The sequence below is a fragment of the Esox lucius genome, chromosome 4, assembly GCF_011004845.1.
Source record: "Esox lucius isolate fEsoLuc1 chromosome 4, fEsoLuc1.pri, whole genome shotgun sequence".
NCBI lineage: Eukaryota > Metazoa > Chordata > Actinopteri > Esociformes > Esocidae > Esox > Esox lucius.
This window is the reverse complement of record NC_047572.1, coordinates 29,807,127-29,825,418: the sequence shown is the minus strand read 5'-3', so window position 1 is coordinate 29,825,418 and position 18,292 is coordinate 29,807,127. Positions and strand designations below refer to the sequence as shown.

General features: G+C 44.8%; 1 protein-coding gene across 4 annotated transcripts in view; it reads right to left on the bottom strand.

Annotated features, from left to right (window-relative positions):
- abca1b (ATP-binding cassette, sub-family A (ABC1), member 1B) overlaps positions 1 to 18,292 on the bottom strand; it is a 39,503-nt gene that overhangs the window by 7,651 nt on the left and 13,560 nt on the right. For all 4 annotated transcript variants that reach the window (XM_013133585.3, XM_029119342.2, XM_013133584.3 and 1 more), the window contains 18 exons: positions 14,882 to 15,003; positions 12,644 to 12,844; positions 10,156 to 10,245; positions 6,443 to 6,683; positions 6,150 to 6,289; positions 5,895 to 6,011; positions 5,100 to 5,294; positions 4,579 to 4,784; positions 4,321 to 4,497; positions 3,831 to 4,053; positions 3,301 to 3,522; positions 2,855 to 3,059; positions 2,568 to 2,681; positions 2,218 to 2,392; positions 1,187 to 1,318; positions 779 to 1,056; positions 384 to 680; positions 13 to 263 (listed from right to left, as the gene is read on the bottom strand). In XM_013133585.3, coding sequence (XP_012989039.1) covers positions 13 to 263; positions 384 to 680; positions 779 to 1,056; positions 1,187 to 1,318; positions 2,218 to 2,392; positions 2,568 to 2,681; positions 2,855 to 3,059; positions 3,301 to 3,522; positions 3,831 to 4,053; positions 4,321 to 4,497; positions 4,579 to 4,784; positions 5,100 to 5,294; positions 5,895 to 6,011; positions 6,150 to 6,289; positions 6,443 to 6,683; positions 10,156 to 10,245; positions 12,644 to 12,844; positions 14,882 to 15,003 — 3,386 coding nt within the window. The remainder of the gene's footprint in view (positions 1 to 12; positions 264 to 383; positions 681 to 778; positions 1,057 to 1,186; positions 1,319 to 2,217; positions 2,393 to 2,567; positions 2,682 to 2,854; positions 3,060 to 3,300; positions 3,523 to 3,830; positions 4,054 to 4,320; positions 4,498 to 4,578; positions 4,785 to 5,099; positions 5,295 to 5,894; positions 6,012 to 6,149; positions 6,290 to 6,442; positions 6,684 to 10,155; positions 10,246 to 12,643; positions 12,845 to 14,881; positions 15,004 to 18,292) is intronic.

The following is an 18,292-nucleotide window of genomic DNA, read 5'->3' as shown; positions in this document are numbered from 1 at the left end:
TCCCACCCATACCTCTTCCAGGGTGGTGTCAGAGACGCCGTAACTGGAAATGCCCATATCAGGCAGACGGTCATCCATGTCCTTGAAAAGCTCCACGAAGGCTCCATCCTTGGCGGCACCATAGGGCAGGACGTAGGTGAGCTCGTGGCCCAGGTCCTCCACCATGCGGGCGGCTGGGACGTGCTTGAAGATCAGGCTGGAGATCATGGAGGCATCAGGGGCAACAGAGGCACTTTCGCATATGGAAGCAGCCTTGGCGGTTTCTATGCGTGGCACAAAGGTGGCGTGTTATAAACCTCCCCGAGACATCACAGGACAATGTTTTCCCCGGCCCATATTATTGCGATGATGATGATGATGATGATGATGATTTGAGGTCTTACCGATGGTGGCGGCTTCACTCTCGTGTTCGCTGCCGAGTCCCGCATCAGAGCTGCTCTCAGAGGGGCATTCCTCTTCCTTCTTGGTGAAGGAGACAGTGCTGGAGGAGTTGCGGCAGGAGCTGAGGGAAGGCTCCGGGTTCTTTTTGACCAGGGTCAAGTAGTAACCGGTGCCCAGCTGGTTCTTCAGGAACAGGGAGGAGCCGACGCAGCACAGCTTGCCGTGGGAGATGATGGCGATGCGGTCGCCCAAGATGTCCGCCTCGTCCATGTGGTGTGTGGAGAGGATGATGGTACGACCTTCAGGAGGAAAACAGTCAGTTATCACACAGAACTCACTGGAGCTGAATGGTCTCATTTCCTAAAATGTGAATAGCCGTCAAATAGTTAGTGGTTACCTTGACGATACTGGAGCAAGAGATCCCAGATCCCCCTGCGGGCATAAGGGTCGACCCCGGCTGTGGGTTCGTCCAGGATCACAACCTTTGACCCCCCAACAAATGCCAGGGCTACTGAGAGTTTCCTCTGCATGCCTCCAGACAGCGTGCTGCTCCTGGAAGTGCGCTTGTGTGGAAGGCCGGTGTCTTTCAGGATCTGTTCAATCTCAGGCTTCACCTGCTCCTCAGACAGACCCTTCAGTCGAGCGTAGAACCAAATGTGCTCCTCGACAGTCAGCCTGAACAAAAACCCCAAAACCGCCACTACGTTAGACAACCGCTCACAAGAAACCAATGCAACTATTGACTCAAACGTTTCCAGCTTTTGGTCATTGGAATTGTCTTGTATGATTGTTTGGGAATGCGTACATGCTGAAGAGAACGTTGTGCTGTGGACAAACTCCTAAACTCTGGCGAATAGCACTCAGCTCCGACCGGATGTCTTTGCCCATGATGTAAGCTGTTCCCGAGGTGGGGGGGAACAGTCCCGTTAGAATCGACCTAAAGACACAAACATGTATTTCATCATTAGATCAAACATAGCTTTCAAAAAAAGTCTACTAACAAATCATAGATTTTTTTTCTTTTCATTTTGGAACATCTCCAGTGATGTATATGTCAAATTATTTCTGTAAAACCAATAACAGATCATTTTGAAGTGTAAAACAAGGTTGCCCTGTATCACTAAACCTGTTTATTACAGCCACTAAGTTGTTTAGAACTGGCACACAATATCAATGTATGCCGGTTTTTCTCGACTTCTCGTCTTCAGTTCTGGACTAAATATGATGCATAGTGTACCAAATATAATGTCTGTTTGTCTGTAAGGGTGTTTACTACGGATTTGGTCCCTCAAATATTCCCATGTAGTCTCCTGATCAACCAGGTGGATAGAGCAGCCAATGTGCTTCGTGTAAACATCCCAGAAGAGTTGAATGACCGTGCAACTATTAGCATTCAGAGAAAACATTACAAGGATTTTGAACCATGGAGAAGGACAAACCACTTGATTATTGATTATATCAACCACTTTCTGTGGAGAATAAATGAAAAGTGTTTTATTGGATTTCATCCCCACAAGAGGAAAAACTGTACTACTGCACAAAACCGAATAGACTAATGCTTTATATAGTTGCAGGGCAATGTCTGCCCAATACAAAAGTATTATCAACTCAAATGCCTTGTGAGAGACAATCCTTGTTGCACTCTTGGGTTTAGGTGTTTATCTTTGTAGCAACTACGGCTGAAGCATTGCAGGTGGGCGGATTTGGGTCCCCCGTGAGGCACCGCGGCAGAGTGGAGAGAGGTATTACTTGAGGACATGGAGGAAGGGGGGTATTCTGGGAAAGATCAATTCATCTGTGGACTTCTGAAGGTTAGACAGCAGTCATCGGACTTACATGGTTGTGGTTTTCCCGGCTCCGTTGTGGCCCAAGAAAGAGGTTATCTGTCCCTCGTAGAAGCCCAGAGTCAGCCCGTCCACAGCCAGCTTCTTCCCATGCCGGTACACCTTGACGAGGTTCTCTATGAAGACGCCGGGTTTCAGGTGGGCTGGCTCATCCTCTATGCAGACAGCTAACGAGGCAAAGCGGTATACAGTCCATGAAACAGGGCACGATGACAATCTCATTTCCCTTTGCATAAATACACCAATTAAACACATTTTCCATTACCATTCTCTGGCAACACACGTATACCACTCCCTTGTGGACACTCAGTTGCACTGCATGATAGCGACTTCGGGTCTTACCTCCACAGTTTGTTTTCTTCTTCTGACTGAAGTCAGTCTTCCTGTTTTCTCCTTCTCCAAACCAGTAGGACTTAGAGATGGGGAAGTACCAGGGCCTGGGTATCCCATACTGACCTGAAGGATACCACAACTATCACTTTTAGACAACAACAACAAAACAACAACAAAAACAACGCAACACTGAAAGAACACAAAACAGTAGCAATTGCCTCAACATAACTCTGCACGATGGGACCTAAACAGATACTGTAGATTTTTGTGGAGGAGTAGAGTTCAAGGACACATACCGGGGAAGACGGACTCAATGTACCAAGTCATGAGCATGTATAGGAAGGAGTCAAAGTACATGAGGATGATGGCCGTGGTCAGACTGAAGTCATCCTCCTCCATGGGGCTGTTGAACAAGTTGTGCCACTGGATACCTATTCCCTGCTCTTCAAACAGGGCAAAGTATTCACAACCAAAGCCAAAGGCCACGGGGGACAGCAGGCTCTGTAGAGAGAGAGAGAGAGATGTAATACCATACAACACCAATCACACGCAGTCAAAAACCCGATACTACTATAGATTAGTAGTGACACTGTACTTCCTAATGGCGGTTGAATGACAGTTAAAACGAAACGAAACGAGAATTAACACAATTTGCTCATTGCTCTCGCTTCCGCTTGATTGACAAGCTAACAACCACGATCAACTCAAAATCCCTGGTCCATATAAATGGCGCAAAACTCACAGCCACTATTTTCCCGGCGAAGCCCACGTAGTCCTGCCAGGCCACACAGAGCACGTAGGGCAGGTAGAGGGTGAAGTAGATGATGCCCCCGCATGCCGCCGCCAGGTTGGCCCGGGCAAACATGGTGCTGATCAGGAAGCACTGCATGATGGTCACCACGGCGAAGGAACCCAGGAACAGGAAGACGATGCTGGGGTCGCTGTACGGCAGCAGGTTTCCCATCTGGGTGGGGAAGGGGGAGGGGGTCAATAGGGAAGACGTCGACTGACACTTTGAAACATTCACACTCAAACCAAGTGTATATATAAAGGGATTGTTGGGCCATATTGGATAGAGACATTTATTGCGACAGAGAAAAGTATTGTGATAGAGACAAATATTGCGATAGAGACATTTATTGCGATAGAGAAAATTATTGCGATAGAGACAAATATTGCAATAGAGACATTTATTGCGATAGAGAAAATGATTGCGATAGAGAAAATGATTGCGATAGAGACATTTATTGCGCTAATTCTGCAGTGCCGCACCTTGAGCAGAACCACCAGCAGCCCGGCGGAGACAAGCAGGGGGATGAGACTGCTGATGAACCAGCTAAACCACAGGATGCCGTTGTCCAATCCCATGATCCTCATGGTCTCCTTGAGCCGCGCCTCCTTCTCGTAGACCACGCCCTTGATGATAATAGCCACGGAGTACATCCAGGCCAGGGTCATGAAGAGGGGCATGGAGCGACTCATCACGCGCAGGAAGCTGCAGGTCAGAGGTCGCAGGAGGAAATTTGTGACATGCTGAGACATGTTGCAGTTCAGGTCTAAAGGGTCACGGGTAGATGAGACACAACTCAAGTTGACACTGGACAATTCCCAACACTCTCTGAAATCCCAGACACAGAGCTTGACGTGTTTCAAACTCTCGCGGGACTGTGATGTCACTTTGAACATGAGCTGTATCCCCTCTAGCCGCGTCCGGCCGGAAGACTACAGTGATTGCGGGGGAAACGTCCTCTGTCCTACTCACATGTCGTCCACGTAGCAGGGATATGGCATCTGCTGGAAGTACACGCCGGTCTTCTCCCTGGTGCCCGTCACCACGGCGATGATGCTGTGCTCAATGATGTCCTGGAGGTAGGAGAAGCCACCCCAGATGTAGCGCAGGTCCTCAAAAGGGTCAGCGCGAGGACCCGGGTCCCAGTACCTGTAGGGAAAGCGCATGCGTGTTCATTTGGCCCCAGCAGTCCTCCACATCACCACTAGTAGGCAGGCAGGGGCCACCTACCCATCTTTGATCTTGTTGGTCCGCTCCACGTTGTCGATGTCCATGCGGATCTTGTAGCTGACATTGGGCGGCAGTTCAGAGCTGTTGGCCTCAATGTCAGGAAACACGATCCCCGCCCAGAACTTCCTATCGTCCAGGAGCGTCATCGACTTGTTGACCATCCTTTCCTCATTGGCCACGGGCTCCATCTTATCCAGGTTCACACACTGTTAACAGAGAAACGAATACATGTTAAAGGCCTGCCCTCATCTGCTCACAGCAGGGCCACTTGAGTATGCAGGTTTCTATTAAAGACAGGTCCTTCTCCTTCTGGTCATTTTCTATTATAAAGTGGTTGAGGTCGGGATTACGTAAAATGAAAGCCACTGACCTCTGCTCCCACACAGAGAAGCCAATGACTTTGGTCTAGTTTCACTTCATGTTTCCCTGCTCACAGTGACGTAATTGGTCAGTATTGCAGGTCCCATACAGGGATTTCATCATAACGGCTGGGTATTCGTCAAGAAAAACAAGACACTGACCTCCATGAAGCTGGATATGCTCATAATGGCCTGGTCGGTCTCGTTGAAGACTTCCCGCCAGGTGAAGGCGGTCCCATGAGGACGCGTGTCCTCCGAATGCTTTGTAAGGAAGTGGGAGACGTCCTCTACGGTCCACTCTGTGCCGGCTAGCTGGTCGGAGAAGAAGCTGGCGGAGGCATTGTTCTTCAGCAGGGTCTGGGAGATGGGCAAGAGGAGCGAGATGTTGGCCATGAGCTGCAAGAGGACCGGGGCGCCGTCCCGCATCCCACCACAAGGGGCCAGTGTTGACGGCTCATTGCCGGCGTCTTACTTTCATACGTTGTGTTTTCGTTGTGTTTAGATATTTTGATATTTTATTGCGTCGTGCCCTTTGCCCCTCTGTGTCTATCATGATCACATTCTATGATCCAAAAGAACATATGTTATACATATTTTCATATACATACAGTATATATTATATTGTAATAACTTTTTTACATGTTGATCTATACATTTTCCACCCTTTTTTGTCTCCCCTCCACAATTTAGTGATATCCAAATGTACATAGGACCTTGCCTAACGGGCACAGGAGAGTTTAACATTATGGCATGTCTTCCTCCTAGGTGTCCACACCAAGCCATTCTGCATGTATTGCTTCACTTGTATGCAGCCCTGTTAAGTTAGTGGCACCTCATCAGCACCATTCAGGCTTTAGCCTTGACCGCGGTGGACAGCTCGGCACGAGAGAAGAGCGCCACAGGCCAACGCGCCACCAGGGTCAAATATAAAAGAAGCCGGCCCCCATGAATACGTACCCTGACCAGGTCCATCTGTTCACTGCTCTCCATGAAGGTCCAGACCTTGGGTCGGACCTCCTCCCACATGCCACCCAAGTCACGGAGGACGCCCAGCTCCTGGAAAGTTCTGTTCACCTGGAGGAGTAGAGAGAGAGACAGCTGACATCATGCTGAAGACTACGGCCGAAACAACTCAAGGCACAGATGAGACGTGGATGAAAACAGCGGAGAAATGCAGCGGCTACACAAGGTATAACGGGAACCAAAACACACCTCCTGGATGATCTTCAGAGTGGCCGGTGTGTGTGGGGTGTACAGAATCTTGCCCATGAGCAGAGGCTTGAGGGCCTGCCAGATCATCTTGGACATGGGGCTGGACTCCATGTTCCTCATCATGGCGTTGCAGTACGGAGCTGGAGTGGGTCACAGAACAAACAATGACTTGGGGGGGTGGTGGGAGGGTTGGGGGGGTGCAGGCAATTATATCACAAAAAGCCATTAAAAAACAGTAGCGTAGCAGATCATGTGGGGGGGGGGGGGGCGAAGACAAAAGACGAACTGCTTACTGGATGTGTTGTCGTAGGCAGAGATGGCCTCGTCCTCGGTGGCGTTGTGGTTGCCGAACAGGGCTTTGTAGTTGCTGTCCTCGTACCAGTTGAGGGACTTGATCTTCAGACCACCACCCTCTGGGTGACCACAGACGATGCGTGACACCGCCTGGTACATGTGGCTCGGGGAGGACGTGGCGTTCTGAGTGAGGAAGATGATCTCGTTGCGCAGGTCGCTCCAGCTCTTCATGTTGGCTAGCTGATTGGGGCATGGTGTGGGGGGGGGTAAAAAAGGGCTTCATAAATACATTTGATTGATTGATCGGTTCAAGTGCAGGACGCGACCTTGTTTGACACAAGCTTGTTAATGTAGTAATATGCTGTAGGTGTATGTCACTGTGGGGCACTGGGTCAGAATGTCTTTGTGGATGGATGATTTAGACTCGTCTCTACTGTTTGCCCCCAGCTCAACCATGCAAAAAACGCAACATATCACGCTCCCTCATGGATTAATGGTTTATTGCTCCTTTGGGGCATTTGGATGCCTTTGTTCTTAGTTTGGCTGACCTCAGGGTTTTTTACAACAACCAGATTTTGCTGCCTTGCATTTTTGGTCACAGTTTGGTAGATAGTGGGTGATAAAGGGGAGGTCTAGGACAGTTGAACACACAACGGACATCACAGAGGGCCTGAGTGCTGACTGTCCCATCGCCCTAGAACGCACAACACCACGTTCATAGCAAGAAATGTGTGCTGTTATTTATGTTTATGTGTTTGCCCTCTTCTCTTGCACTCTCTATATCTCCTGCTTGATCTTTCTGTCTCTCTCTCTCTGGGGATGCAAGGTGCGCTGGTTTTCTATTTGGAATAGGGAACTAAAGTCAGGAGGAAAACATAGAGATGGAAAGTGGTCTTTCTTTGCCATTATTAGGCAGCACCACCGAAGTAATCAGTTTCAGTATAATACACTGGCTTATCAAGTTGAAGTTGTCTCCCACCGGGTGATCACAGGAGATTGGCCAATGAAGCTGGAATTTCCACCCAGTTGACTACATCAGAATGTTTGATGCCTTCAATGGCAATGTCCACACAGAATCATTTCTAGGTGCCCTCCTAACCATCTCTGTGGAGTGAACTAAATGGGCGTAGAGAGGGAGAAGGTTACTCTTGGTCATTCATCGCTAGGGTGGAGGAGGATAGAGGTGGAATCAACTGGTGACAATGTGGTTATAAACATGCCAGTCATGTCATCTCCTTCCTCCACTTCGTACAGTTGGACCTGACTCAGCCTAGCCACATCAGCAAGAGGGCAGTCACATGCTTCCAATTTGGCTCGGGCGGTGCACCAGGAACTCTGTGTGTGTGTGTGAGTGAGCGAGCAAGCGAGTGAGAGAGAAAGAGAGAGAGAAAGAGAGAGAGAGATAGAGAGAGAGAGAGAGAGAGAGAGAGAGACGCGGGGGAACACAGCTGTACATACTGAACTCTCACACAGAAAAGTAAACACAACAGGACTCTGGCCCCCCGCTGAAGGTAGCTGCATGGGACGGTCCGTTCAACAACATCTCCCCCAGGGGAAGTGCCAAACCATGACAGGCCACATTCAATGACTCAGAGTTGCTTTGACATCCTCGGATACATCGCTGGGATTAGCAGGGTGCCGAAAAACAACAGCGCCTGTGTCTGCGGACTGCCGGTGTTGGGCAACATACAGCGTTCATAAACCCTACATGCAAGTTAATACACAGCTTATGACATGGGCACACAGATGCGGCATTCCAACATGCGTTTGTTGACATACGAATCGATGTACAGTTCAAGGGTCATTCTTGTTGTTGCGAGCCAATGCGTTCAACACAGCACCAAGTGGTTGAGAAAACACAGCTAACAGACTTGGGTACAGTTTGGCCCAACGTCCAGCAAGTCTTAAAGCCTCCTGTTTGTTGTCATAGGGGCATGCATTCACCTCGCGGTGCAAATTAATCAGCTTGAGTAAACTTTCCTTTGGGTAAATGCTGACTAGCCAAATCGTTTTTTGTTTCAAGAAAGCCTTTCCTCTTTGTTCAACTGTTACCGGGTCATCTGTCTCTTCGGGAAAAAGGAGCCATTGAATCTCGACTCAAGACACTGGACATCTATACAGTTACTGCCAAGACATTTACGAGGGCCCTTTTCTATTGCTTGTGGAGGAAAGTATAACTGCAAATTTTTTTAATAATTGTTATTCTCATTATATTAGTGCATTAGTGTCTTCCCAAGAGTGTCTTTCCAATATTAACATTTGGCTCAAAGTTGTCAAGGAGACGATTCCAGACCAACTGCCTCTCTAACTGTTTCACTTTCTAGCTACATGTATTGACAATCCAAAGAAATTATGACAACATTCTATCAGACACTACAGGGCATTGAAAAGGGCAGCAAAAGTCTACATTCTGTTTAAGTCCAGTCTTTGCCTATGTATACTGTGAACCTTCAAAGACCAGATGAAAGAAGTACAATAAGAGGAAATTATTCTCGGGTGGGGGAGGCTCATAGCAGCCATCTTGTAATGATGGGATAAAGAATCTTTATGTTTTCATCCTGTATATCTAAGTGCCTGTTCTGTCTGTCTGTGACCCTGCCAAGTGCCACCTGTTTCATTTCTCATCAGGCTCATTATGATCAACATAAAACATGGACACAACAAATACTAGGAAAAGAGCTTGGCTATGTGGGTGAGTATTATGTCTGCCTCCATCTGGAGACACCTAACATCATTCAACGCTTCTGAAAATGAGGAAGTGACAACATGTAAGATTGTTTTCATTAAGAAAGCTTTTAATAAGGTAGCAGAATACATTTAAGTGATATCTACCTCAACAGCAATGTGCTCAGTGTACCGTGGTGATATCTATCTCAACAGAAATGTGTTCAGTGTACCGTGGTGATATCTACCTCAACAGAAATGTGTTCAGTGTACAGTGGTGATATCTACCTCAACAAAAATGTGTTCAGTGTTCCATGGTGATATCTACCTCAACATAAATGTGTTCAGTGTACCGTGGTGATATCTACCTCAACAAAAATGTGTTCAGTGTACCGTGGTGATATCTACCTCAACATAAATGTGTTCAGTGTACCATTGTGATATCTACCTCAACAGCAATGTGCTCAGTGTACCGTGGTGATATCTATCTCAACAGAAATGTGTTCAGTGTACCGTGGTGATATCTACCTCAACAGAAATGTGTTCAGTGTACAGTGGTGATATCTACCTCAACAAAAATGTGTTCAGTGTTCCATGGTGATATCTACCTCAACATAAATGTGTTCAGTGTACCGTGGTGATATCTACCTCAACAAAAATGTGTTCAGTGTACCGTGGTGATATCTACCTCAACATAAATGTGTTCAGTGTACCATTGTGATATCTACCTCAACATAAATGTGTTCAGTGTACCGTGGTGATATCTATCTCAACATAAATGTGTTCAGTGTACCATTGTGATATCTACCTCAACAGAAGTGTGCTCAGTGTTCCATGGTGATATCTACCTCAACATAAATGTGTTCAGTGTACCGTGGTGATAGCTATCTCAGCAGAAATGTGTTCAGTGTACCATTGTTATATCTACCTCAACAGAAATGTGCTCAGTGTACCATGGTGATATTGACCTCAACAGAAATGTGTTCAATGTACCGTGGTGATATCTACCTCAACATAAATGTGTTCAGTGTACCGTGGTGATATCTACCTCAATGGCCAGAGAGCTGAGGCTCTGAAGGAGGTTGTCTGTGGCCTTGGCAACCTGCTGAACAGCTTCAGGGTCAGCCCTCACATCTTTCTGTGGGGGGGAATAAGTGTCAATCCACACATATAAAGAACATCAATCTTTTGGTTACAAACCACCCCCCACAACCACACCACACATCATCCTTTCAGAGAGTTGCACAGGAGATTGCAACACTAACATACAGTGTGTTTTTGAATCTTGCTTAAACACTGAATGGACAGTGGAACATAATCAATTACACTCTGGAACAATTTTGAACTTAATTTCTGTTGAGTTGGATTTTCCACTTGATTTAGACTAAATTTGGCATGTTGATTTCAAAAATACAGTTAGTTTTCTTTTAGCACATCAAGTTTTTTCTTTACCGCTTACTCTGAATAGGCAAAAAAAATTGTATTGCACTGGGGAACACAATTTTCGTTGAGTGACACCTGACACTTGTTTTTGGCCTCTGAATCCAAAAATGACCCCTTTTTTTTCTCTATCACATCAACTTTTTGAGCTACAGGATACCATCGCTTTGTCTCATGAATCAGGGCTGTTTAGGCACTTATGACAAGAACTAACAGAGGCAGCCAGGATCTGAAAAAAAAGGAGAAAAGTATGTGAATACAAAATAAGTTGAACAGTCAAAGAAAAAAACTAATTGCACTTTAATTGTTTGTCCATAAAGGGCTGTATGCAAGGGGTTAGCAGACCTTATGTATGATTTTTTTTTTGTGACTGTTCAAACAATTGTTTGTCTGTAAATGGCTGTACACAAGAGGTTAGCAGACCGTACAAATGTTGTTGTTTTTTTCTAAGCTTGTGACTGTTCAACATATTTTGTATTCACATACTTTTTTCCTTTCTTTCAGATCATGGCTGCCTCTGTTAGTTCCAGTCATAAGTGCCTAAACAGCCCTGATTCGTGAGACAAAGCGAGGGTATCCTGTAGCTCAAAAAGTTGATGTGGTAGATTCGGAGGTCAAAAGTTAGTCAAAAACAAGTGTCAGATCAAACTCAACGAAAATTGTGTTCCCAAGTGTTTCACTGTCTTGAGGTCTGGTTCCCCATGTCTTGTTCCCTAAACTAAAGTTTACAAAAACAGGAGCAATAATAGTGAAAGAAAGACACATGATTAAATTGTCATGCAGATTTGGAGACTGAATGTGAAAATGGCAACCAGAATTAGAACACGTTCACCATGACCTGAACCTATTCGTGTTTATCAGTCAGTGATACAAAGGTGATACAATTCTCAGCAGTTTTATAGATAATAACCACACCAACTCATATTGGCTTCCAAGAACAAGCTGTAAAAATTACATAAGATGACCCTGATAGTATAATTTCTATTTAATTAATGGCCTATTCTCCAAGGATTTAAATTCCTCTGCACTGCGGCTAAGACGTGAAATTAAATTACCTTCATAAACTATGATTCAAATAAAAGTTCTACTCGTGAATGACATTTAAGATTGAGGCCAAATCCTTTGTGACGAAAGTTTGTTTCCCCAGGGAACAGAAAGAGGCAGATCCACGTGGACAAGAAACTACATGCCCACACCTACATGCATATTTTAACATTCTAGGGCGTTCCTTCCCAGCTACACTTTGCATGTCATTGATTAGAGTCATCTACACTGGAAAGAAAAACTGGAAGGAGCAGGGCGGTTGGTTTATATTAAGACATGGCTTTCTGATCCTTGCCAATAAACAAATCTTCTGCCATTTAGGGACCTCTTCTGATTTTCTCAGATCAGGCATACTCATTTAGGCTGTTCTAACATTTCAGTTGAGTCCCTGTTGGTCTGGCAACTACTCTGGAAGCATCAGCTCTTCAAAGGGTCCATAAAACAGGGTTCTGATAATCAGTGTGAGCCCCAAGCCATGTTAACTTCAGGCAGATGTCAGCATGACCTGAGTCTGTTTAAGACTTGGCCCGATGACAACAGCCCAGAGAATGTGTGGACAAACTGTGTGAAGTGTCTTACTTGATGTTTTAGGGGTGCAAAGCCACCTATAATTTCTTTAAGTTACCGGAAATTTCAGTAGGCCCGTTGACATCTACTGAGACTTTGGTAATTTTAACTTAAATAACTAATGTATACAGTATATATATGAATATATGTTTTTAGTTATTTTATATATTTTTTATTTTGTGTCCATAAAGGCGATTTGTTTCAAAAGGAGATATAACGAAGTTGTGGTATATGGCCAATGTACCACAGCTAAGGGCTGTTTTTATGCGTGACACAACCGAGTGAATGGATACAGCCCCTTCACCGTGGTATATTGGCCATATACTACAAAAACCCTGAGGGGCTTTATTGCTATTTGAGATTGGTTCCCAGCACTTTAAGAACCATGGTGGTCTATAAAGTTGTTAATAGCATGTTCTGACATCTCATCAACCACATCATATTCAGGTCCGTGCGATGGGGTCCTGGGTCCCGCAGATTCTTACCCGCAACGGTTTGAGGAAGTCCAGGTTGTTGAGGAAGTGAACCTCGGCCTGATCAAGCCAGGAGCCCGGAGACCTGCAGATGATCTCCCGGACGAGACCGGACACCTTGCTGTCTGCGATGGTCACAAAGTCCTCCAGAGTGACGTCATTGCGACTACCGCACATGTCCCTCAGGTGCACGCCGAAGCCTCTGACCAGCACCTGGGTGGAAGGGGGCAGTGAGTGATGGAAGACCATGGGGGGGGGGGGGGGGCGGGGGGGGGGTCGCAGCAGTTGAGAAACACGGGGCACACGCACAAGGTCGTGAGACTTTGGAGTTTCATGCGTGTTGTTATCTCAGGGGTGGACGCCACCAGGCAACACGCTGACTTGAATTGCTCACATATCTAGATTCCCGACCCTGTTGGTCGGCACCACATTGTGTATGAGGCCAGTATCAGTCCCCAATCTGACTGGAGTCACACACATACTCTTAAAGAAGGCAGTCTGGTCGAGATAATTGCCCCATGGACGTACAGAGGGAAATCTTACCAGCCGGCTTTGAGCCTTCTAAACAAGGGTTCCCAACCCACAGGCTACTGGAAAGCGGAGATGTTTCTACTGTACCTCGTAAAACTGAACAGCACAATCACCACGTTCCACAAAAGGGCCACGCCCTGATCTGACCCTGTCATTGGACCTGCTGCCACTGGTAGCCAGCCAGGGCCGACAATGATAACTGTGACTGTTGCGGAGACGAGCAGTCAAGAATAGAAAGCAGCCATCCACCGATGATGTGAGAGGCCTTGTGTAAGTTATGGTTGGTTGCAACAAGTGAGCACTTCAATCCTGTGTGCAGTCTTAGGAAAAAATTGACTCCCAAATCAGGGAAGGATGCCATGCAAACCACAACTGAGTGCTTTTCACCTCAGTGACATTTTTTGTAATTTTTATGAACCCCTGCTTTAAGGGATATCCTATCCGAACTTTCAAAAGTGTATAAGAAAACAGGCTTAATGCATTCAACTGCATTCAGAACACCAGCTATCACAGCTGCTGAGCAGACAGAGGGTTCCCAGGCAACATTACTTTTGTCCCTCTCAGAAACACATGTTACAAAATTAAAGGGCCACAGACGTAATTTTCTCAGAGGTTGTCAATCAAATCTAACGCGGAAACACTACTGACCTATGCAGCATTTCCGCTGGTCCTTTAGCCCGGTACCAGGGCTACACTGGTGATTAATGCTAATGTTGGCTCTAGACTTTCCTGTTTCGACTATACATTTGGAACCAAGAACTTAAGAAGGGGCTCAGGTGGGGAGGGAGGAGTAAACTATCAACGCGATTTGGTTTTCCGGTTACAAAAGGCGCTATTTTTCTGGTAGTAAAATAAAATAAACAATAACGCCATGCGCAGTTTGTTTAGAATACGGCATTTGAACTTGAGTAATATGCAGTGTCACTGGGTGACACTGCAACTGTATTCGTTATTTAGTATTAAAAGTATTTTGTCAAAACTCTAACTTTAATAGAAGGCTTTGGGAGAATTCGGAGGTTATTTTGTGTTGTTAAAGGTTCTGCAGGCTATGTCTCGGTCTCAGCACTCCGTTTTCGTATTTAGTCAATGGCATTGTACCACCTTCGGTCATTCCAATTCTTTACGTCTCTGCTTCCCTGTACTGTTACTTTCTTTGCTTTATTTTATCAGGAATCTGGTTGTTAGATCGAATGAAAACCGTTACGAGAAATCTAAGACTAAGCAAATTATACATATCGCTATTCAAATAGCACAGCATGCAACGCAACATGCAACGCACGCAGCACAATGCATCAACCCGCAAGTCCCAAAGTCCAGGGTTTGACTCCAAGTGAGAGCCGGGCTACTTGGCCACGGCCTAGCGGCCGACTGGCACTGGCCCGTGTCAGTGGACTTTAGGGTAAAATACCAGTGTTTGGTACCAGTGGAAACGAGGCACTACTGTACATATGCCATTTTTAACAATTGGGTATGCTGAGAGGACCAGGGGAGGAGTGGGACTAGAAATTAACCCTGGCATTTCGAGCCACCCGGCACATTTATTTCCGCCCCCATTGTTAGCAACAGGTTTGAAACATCAAAATGGGCTTAAACTGGACACGCCCATCTGTCGTTTGTCCAAATTGCCAAATGGCCAGTCAACACCTGTGAACAACTACTAGACAGCTGATAATAGTGCCCATCATGAGTGAACTATATATTTTTTTCATTTCTTCTTACCATTTCCAAGTTCACATTGGCCTCCGTGACCTCATGCAGAGCGTGTTCGGAGAAGGAGGCGTTTTGTAGAAGGAAAGTGGACAAGGTCTCATTGTCGTGGAGGAAATCCTTCAGCTTGAATCCTGAGGGAACAAAAAATTTAATTGTATGAGCATTTTAGGATGTTCTTACCAACAAATAAAATGTACCTTAATTATGGTTACTATATTAGGTTTCCACCTCTTTGAAATTTTGTTTGCCCGAATACCACGGAGAACATGTTCTTGCTTGCTAGTTACCCAGGTGATCAACCTTACAAAACAACTTCACTCAGCTCAAATGTGCTTTTATTTTGTAACTCCCAAACTTCTTACCCCCTTCCCCATAAAGGTAGGTTCATGATAAGCCTTTCAATGGCTGGAGAGGTGTGTCTTCATGCAATTATCGACAACATTAACATTTCTGTACATGCCCGCAGCAAAAATCTAACACTGATGCGCTACCAGCCATAAGAGGTATAAAGCCCCACACATTTGAACTCTCTCTAACTTCCCTTAGCAACCGACACACTTACACCTAGCAGGCACTGTCCTCTGACACACTGCCCCCATTTGCATCATTTACTGTGTGAACTGAAATAATCAATTGTTGGCAAAGAGCTGTGGAGGAGACATCACACCTTCAACTGCTCTGACAACCCCCTCCCCTAGTTCTGGTTTTACAGAGCTGGGTCTGGACTACAAATGTATGTTTTCACACAAAGACACTATACTGTAATATTAATTATAGGGTACTGTAAAATGGATGGGGCAAATGCAAATGAAATATAAAAATATCCAAACAGTGTAGTTTTCTGAAAGGTATTGAAATATTCCAGCCCTATACGATCATCTTCTAGTATTCTAAGCAAGCCTAGTGTGAATTGCTGAAATAATTATTGAGCTTGCACCTCCTCAATCAAAACACTGAAGCTCCTTTGATGATGTGAAATATGTTTATTCTAGATCTGCGGCCAGAGTGAACTAAGTGGCAGTCAGGTAGACCTGTCCATTCTGCCAGGAGAGGTTGTTTGAATTTCTCAGACACTCAACATGCCTCTGCGCACATCAGATTGACAACATAAAGCCCAAATATCCACCATTTTGTCAGACCGTAAAGTGGTCAAATGGGCTGCAGTTCACCTTGTCCAATTTTTTTTACATTTACCCACGGTATATTTGGCATATACAACATCTTAAGTTCTATCGCACAAGCATACTACAAAAGTATGTAATAAGTATTACAAGTCATCCAGGGACACTACAAGTAAATTATTGTGAGGTAACGTAAAATACAGTTTACAACAGCATTCTGCAGTGTCCTTTCTCCTTTCTCTCCCTTCACTCAAGTCCTTTGAAAGAACAAAAGCTGGAAGTGGATCCAGTCACAGTCCTATTGGCAGTGGGGGGTCTTCCAGACAAAAGGCCAGGAGGTGGCAGATTCCTGGAACATTAACCCTTCCCGGCTGGATGGCTGTTTGAAGCCCAACGATGTGAGGGGGGTGGGGTCAAACTGGGCTCATGAACTCTGGGGCCTTTTCAGAAGCTGACAAAATCCATTTTTGTTTTACTGTCTAAAATAATGAACCCCTGTAAGTCATTAAAATCGATTGTCAAAAGGAGTTACAAATTAGCAACACATTTTACCCAGCGAACCATGAACATGCTTCTGAATTTAGCGACAGGTCAATTGAATCAATGTTCATTCGAAGGTTACAGTACATTAACAACCCCCCGCGTCGCCCCACAACGCCTTTCAGAAAATGTACGCTGCCAGATCCTTCAGTCTGTTGTATTGTGACATTTACAGTCTTTTGTAAATTCCTGTTTTCTCATTGGAGGTAATGCATGGTAGCCATGGGCTTGGTGTAAAAGTACACCACCTGAAAAGGTTTCTTTTTTTTTAAGAACATATTTGGAAAAATTAATATTTTGGCTAAATTCCAACCACAGTCTTTGATAAAGCTAATCCAATTTAACAAACCATACATAGAAAAACAACAGCTTTTAAATCATTTATGCAATCAAAATAAACAGAAATAAAATTTTCCATGCAGAAAATCTTTGTACACTACCTTTACCAGAACATAAAAAGTAAAATGAGAATCAACTGCACCAAAACAGATGCTAATTATTAGAAAGTCATTAGAAATTAATCAAGGAGGTTCCAGCATTCTATATAGTTTATAAACCTGGTCTGGTTTGGTCTTCACCATATGGGTGTGTAGTGAAACATTGTGCCAAGCAATTGAAAGTGCATCATTCCATCACTCCAAATTCCAGATCACTGGCAATCTACCTAGGACAGATCGTCCCATCAAATTCAGCCCAAGATCTGACCAGAAGATGCCCAGTAGGAGTCTCTAAGAACACCAGGGAAACATCAATGGATCTACAGGCCTATCTTGCCACAATCAGCATCAGAGTGCATGAGTCAGCTGTCAGAAAGCACAAGCTTGGCCTACATGGCAGGTCAGGAAGGAAGAAGCCTCTGCTCTCAAAAAATAATATCAAGACATGACTGGCATATATTGCCAGACAACTCCCGGGTAAAGCCTGAAACTACTGGAACAAGGTGCTCTGGACAGACGAGACAAAGGTGTTTGGCAATAATGCTGCCTTTGAACAGAAGAACCTCATGCCAACCATAAAGCATGGACATGGTGGCATTATGGTCTGGGGTTTCTTGGGTACTTGATATGGGCCACGTAAGCAAGAAAATCCTCAAATATGACACAGCTGACGCTGAAGAATGGTAAAAAATTCCTCCAAGTTGAGCAGTGTTTCCCTCTTACTGTAATAACAGCGGCTGTCCACTACTGCTAAAATGTGATGTGCTGCCACAGAAAAACAGTGTATTTGTATGAAATAATAATACTTTACATAAGTTAAAGAATATTATAAATTGAGAAAAAATGTTGAGCATAATTAGGTTATTTAGAGAACATATCTAATATAAAGTAATCCTATATATATATATGTCATTATTGTTGTTAATTTGCTTGTCCTCATTAGCTTTGGAGAGGGATTGTGTTATAACGCCAACCACACTATATTTTCCATCCCCCCCACTGAAATGAACTTTTTGTGGAAAAACTATTCAGTGCCACAGTGAATGTATTATACAAAATACTCAGTTTGTAAATTTAAAAATCTAATGTGAAATCATAGGGCACTGTGTGCTACATCCAGCAACTATATTTAATACCCCCTCATTAACCCCCAATGCAACACACTATACTGTACATTGGAATTCATACTGCCTCATTAGTTATAAGCTAGTGGCTTTTATTAGGAGTCTGGGACACGATTCATGAACAGTTTTTAGAGAATGGTTAATTGAGAGTGAGTACTTATGTTATTATTAGAGAATGATTTTAAGACAGTATTGTCA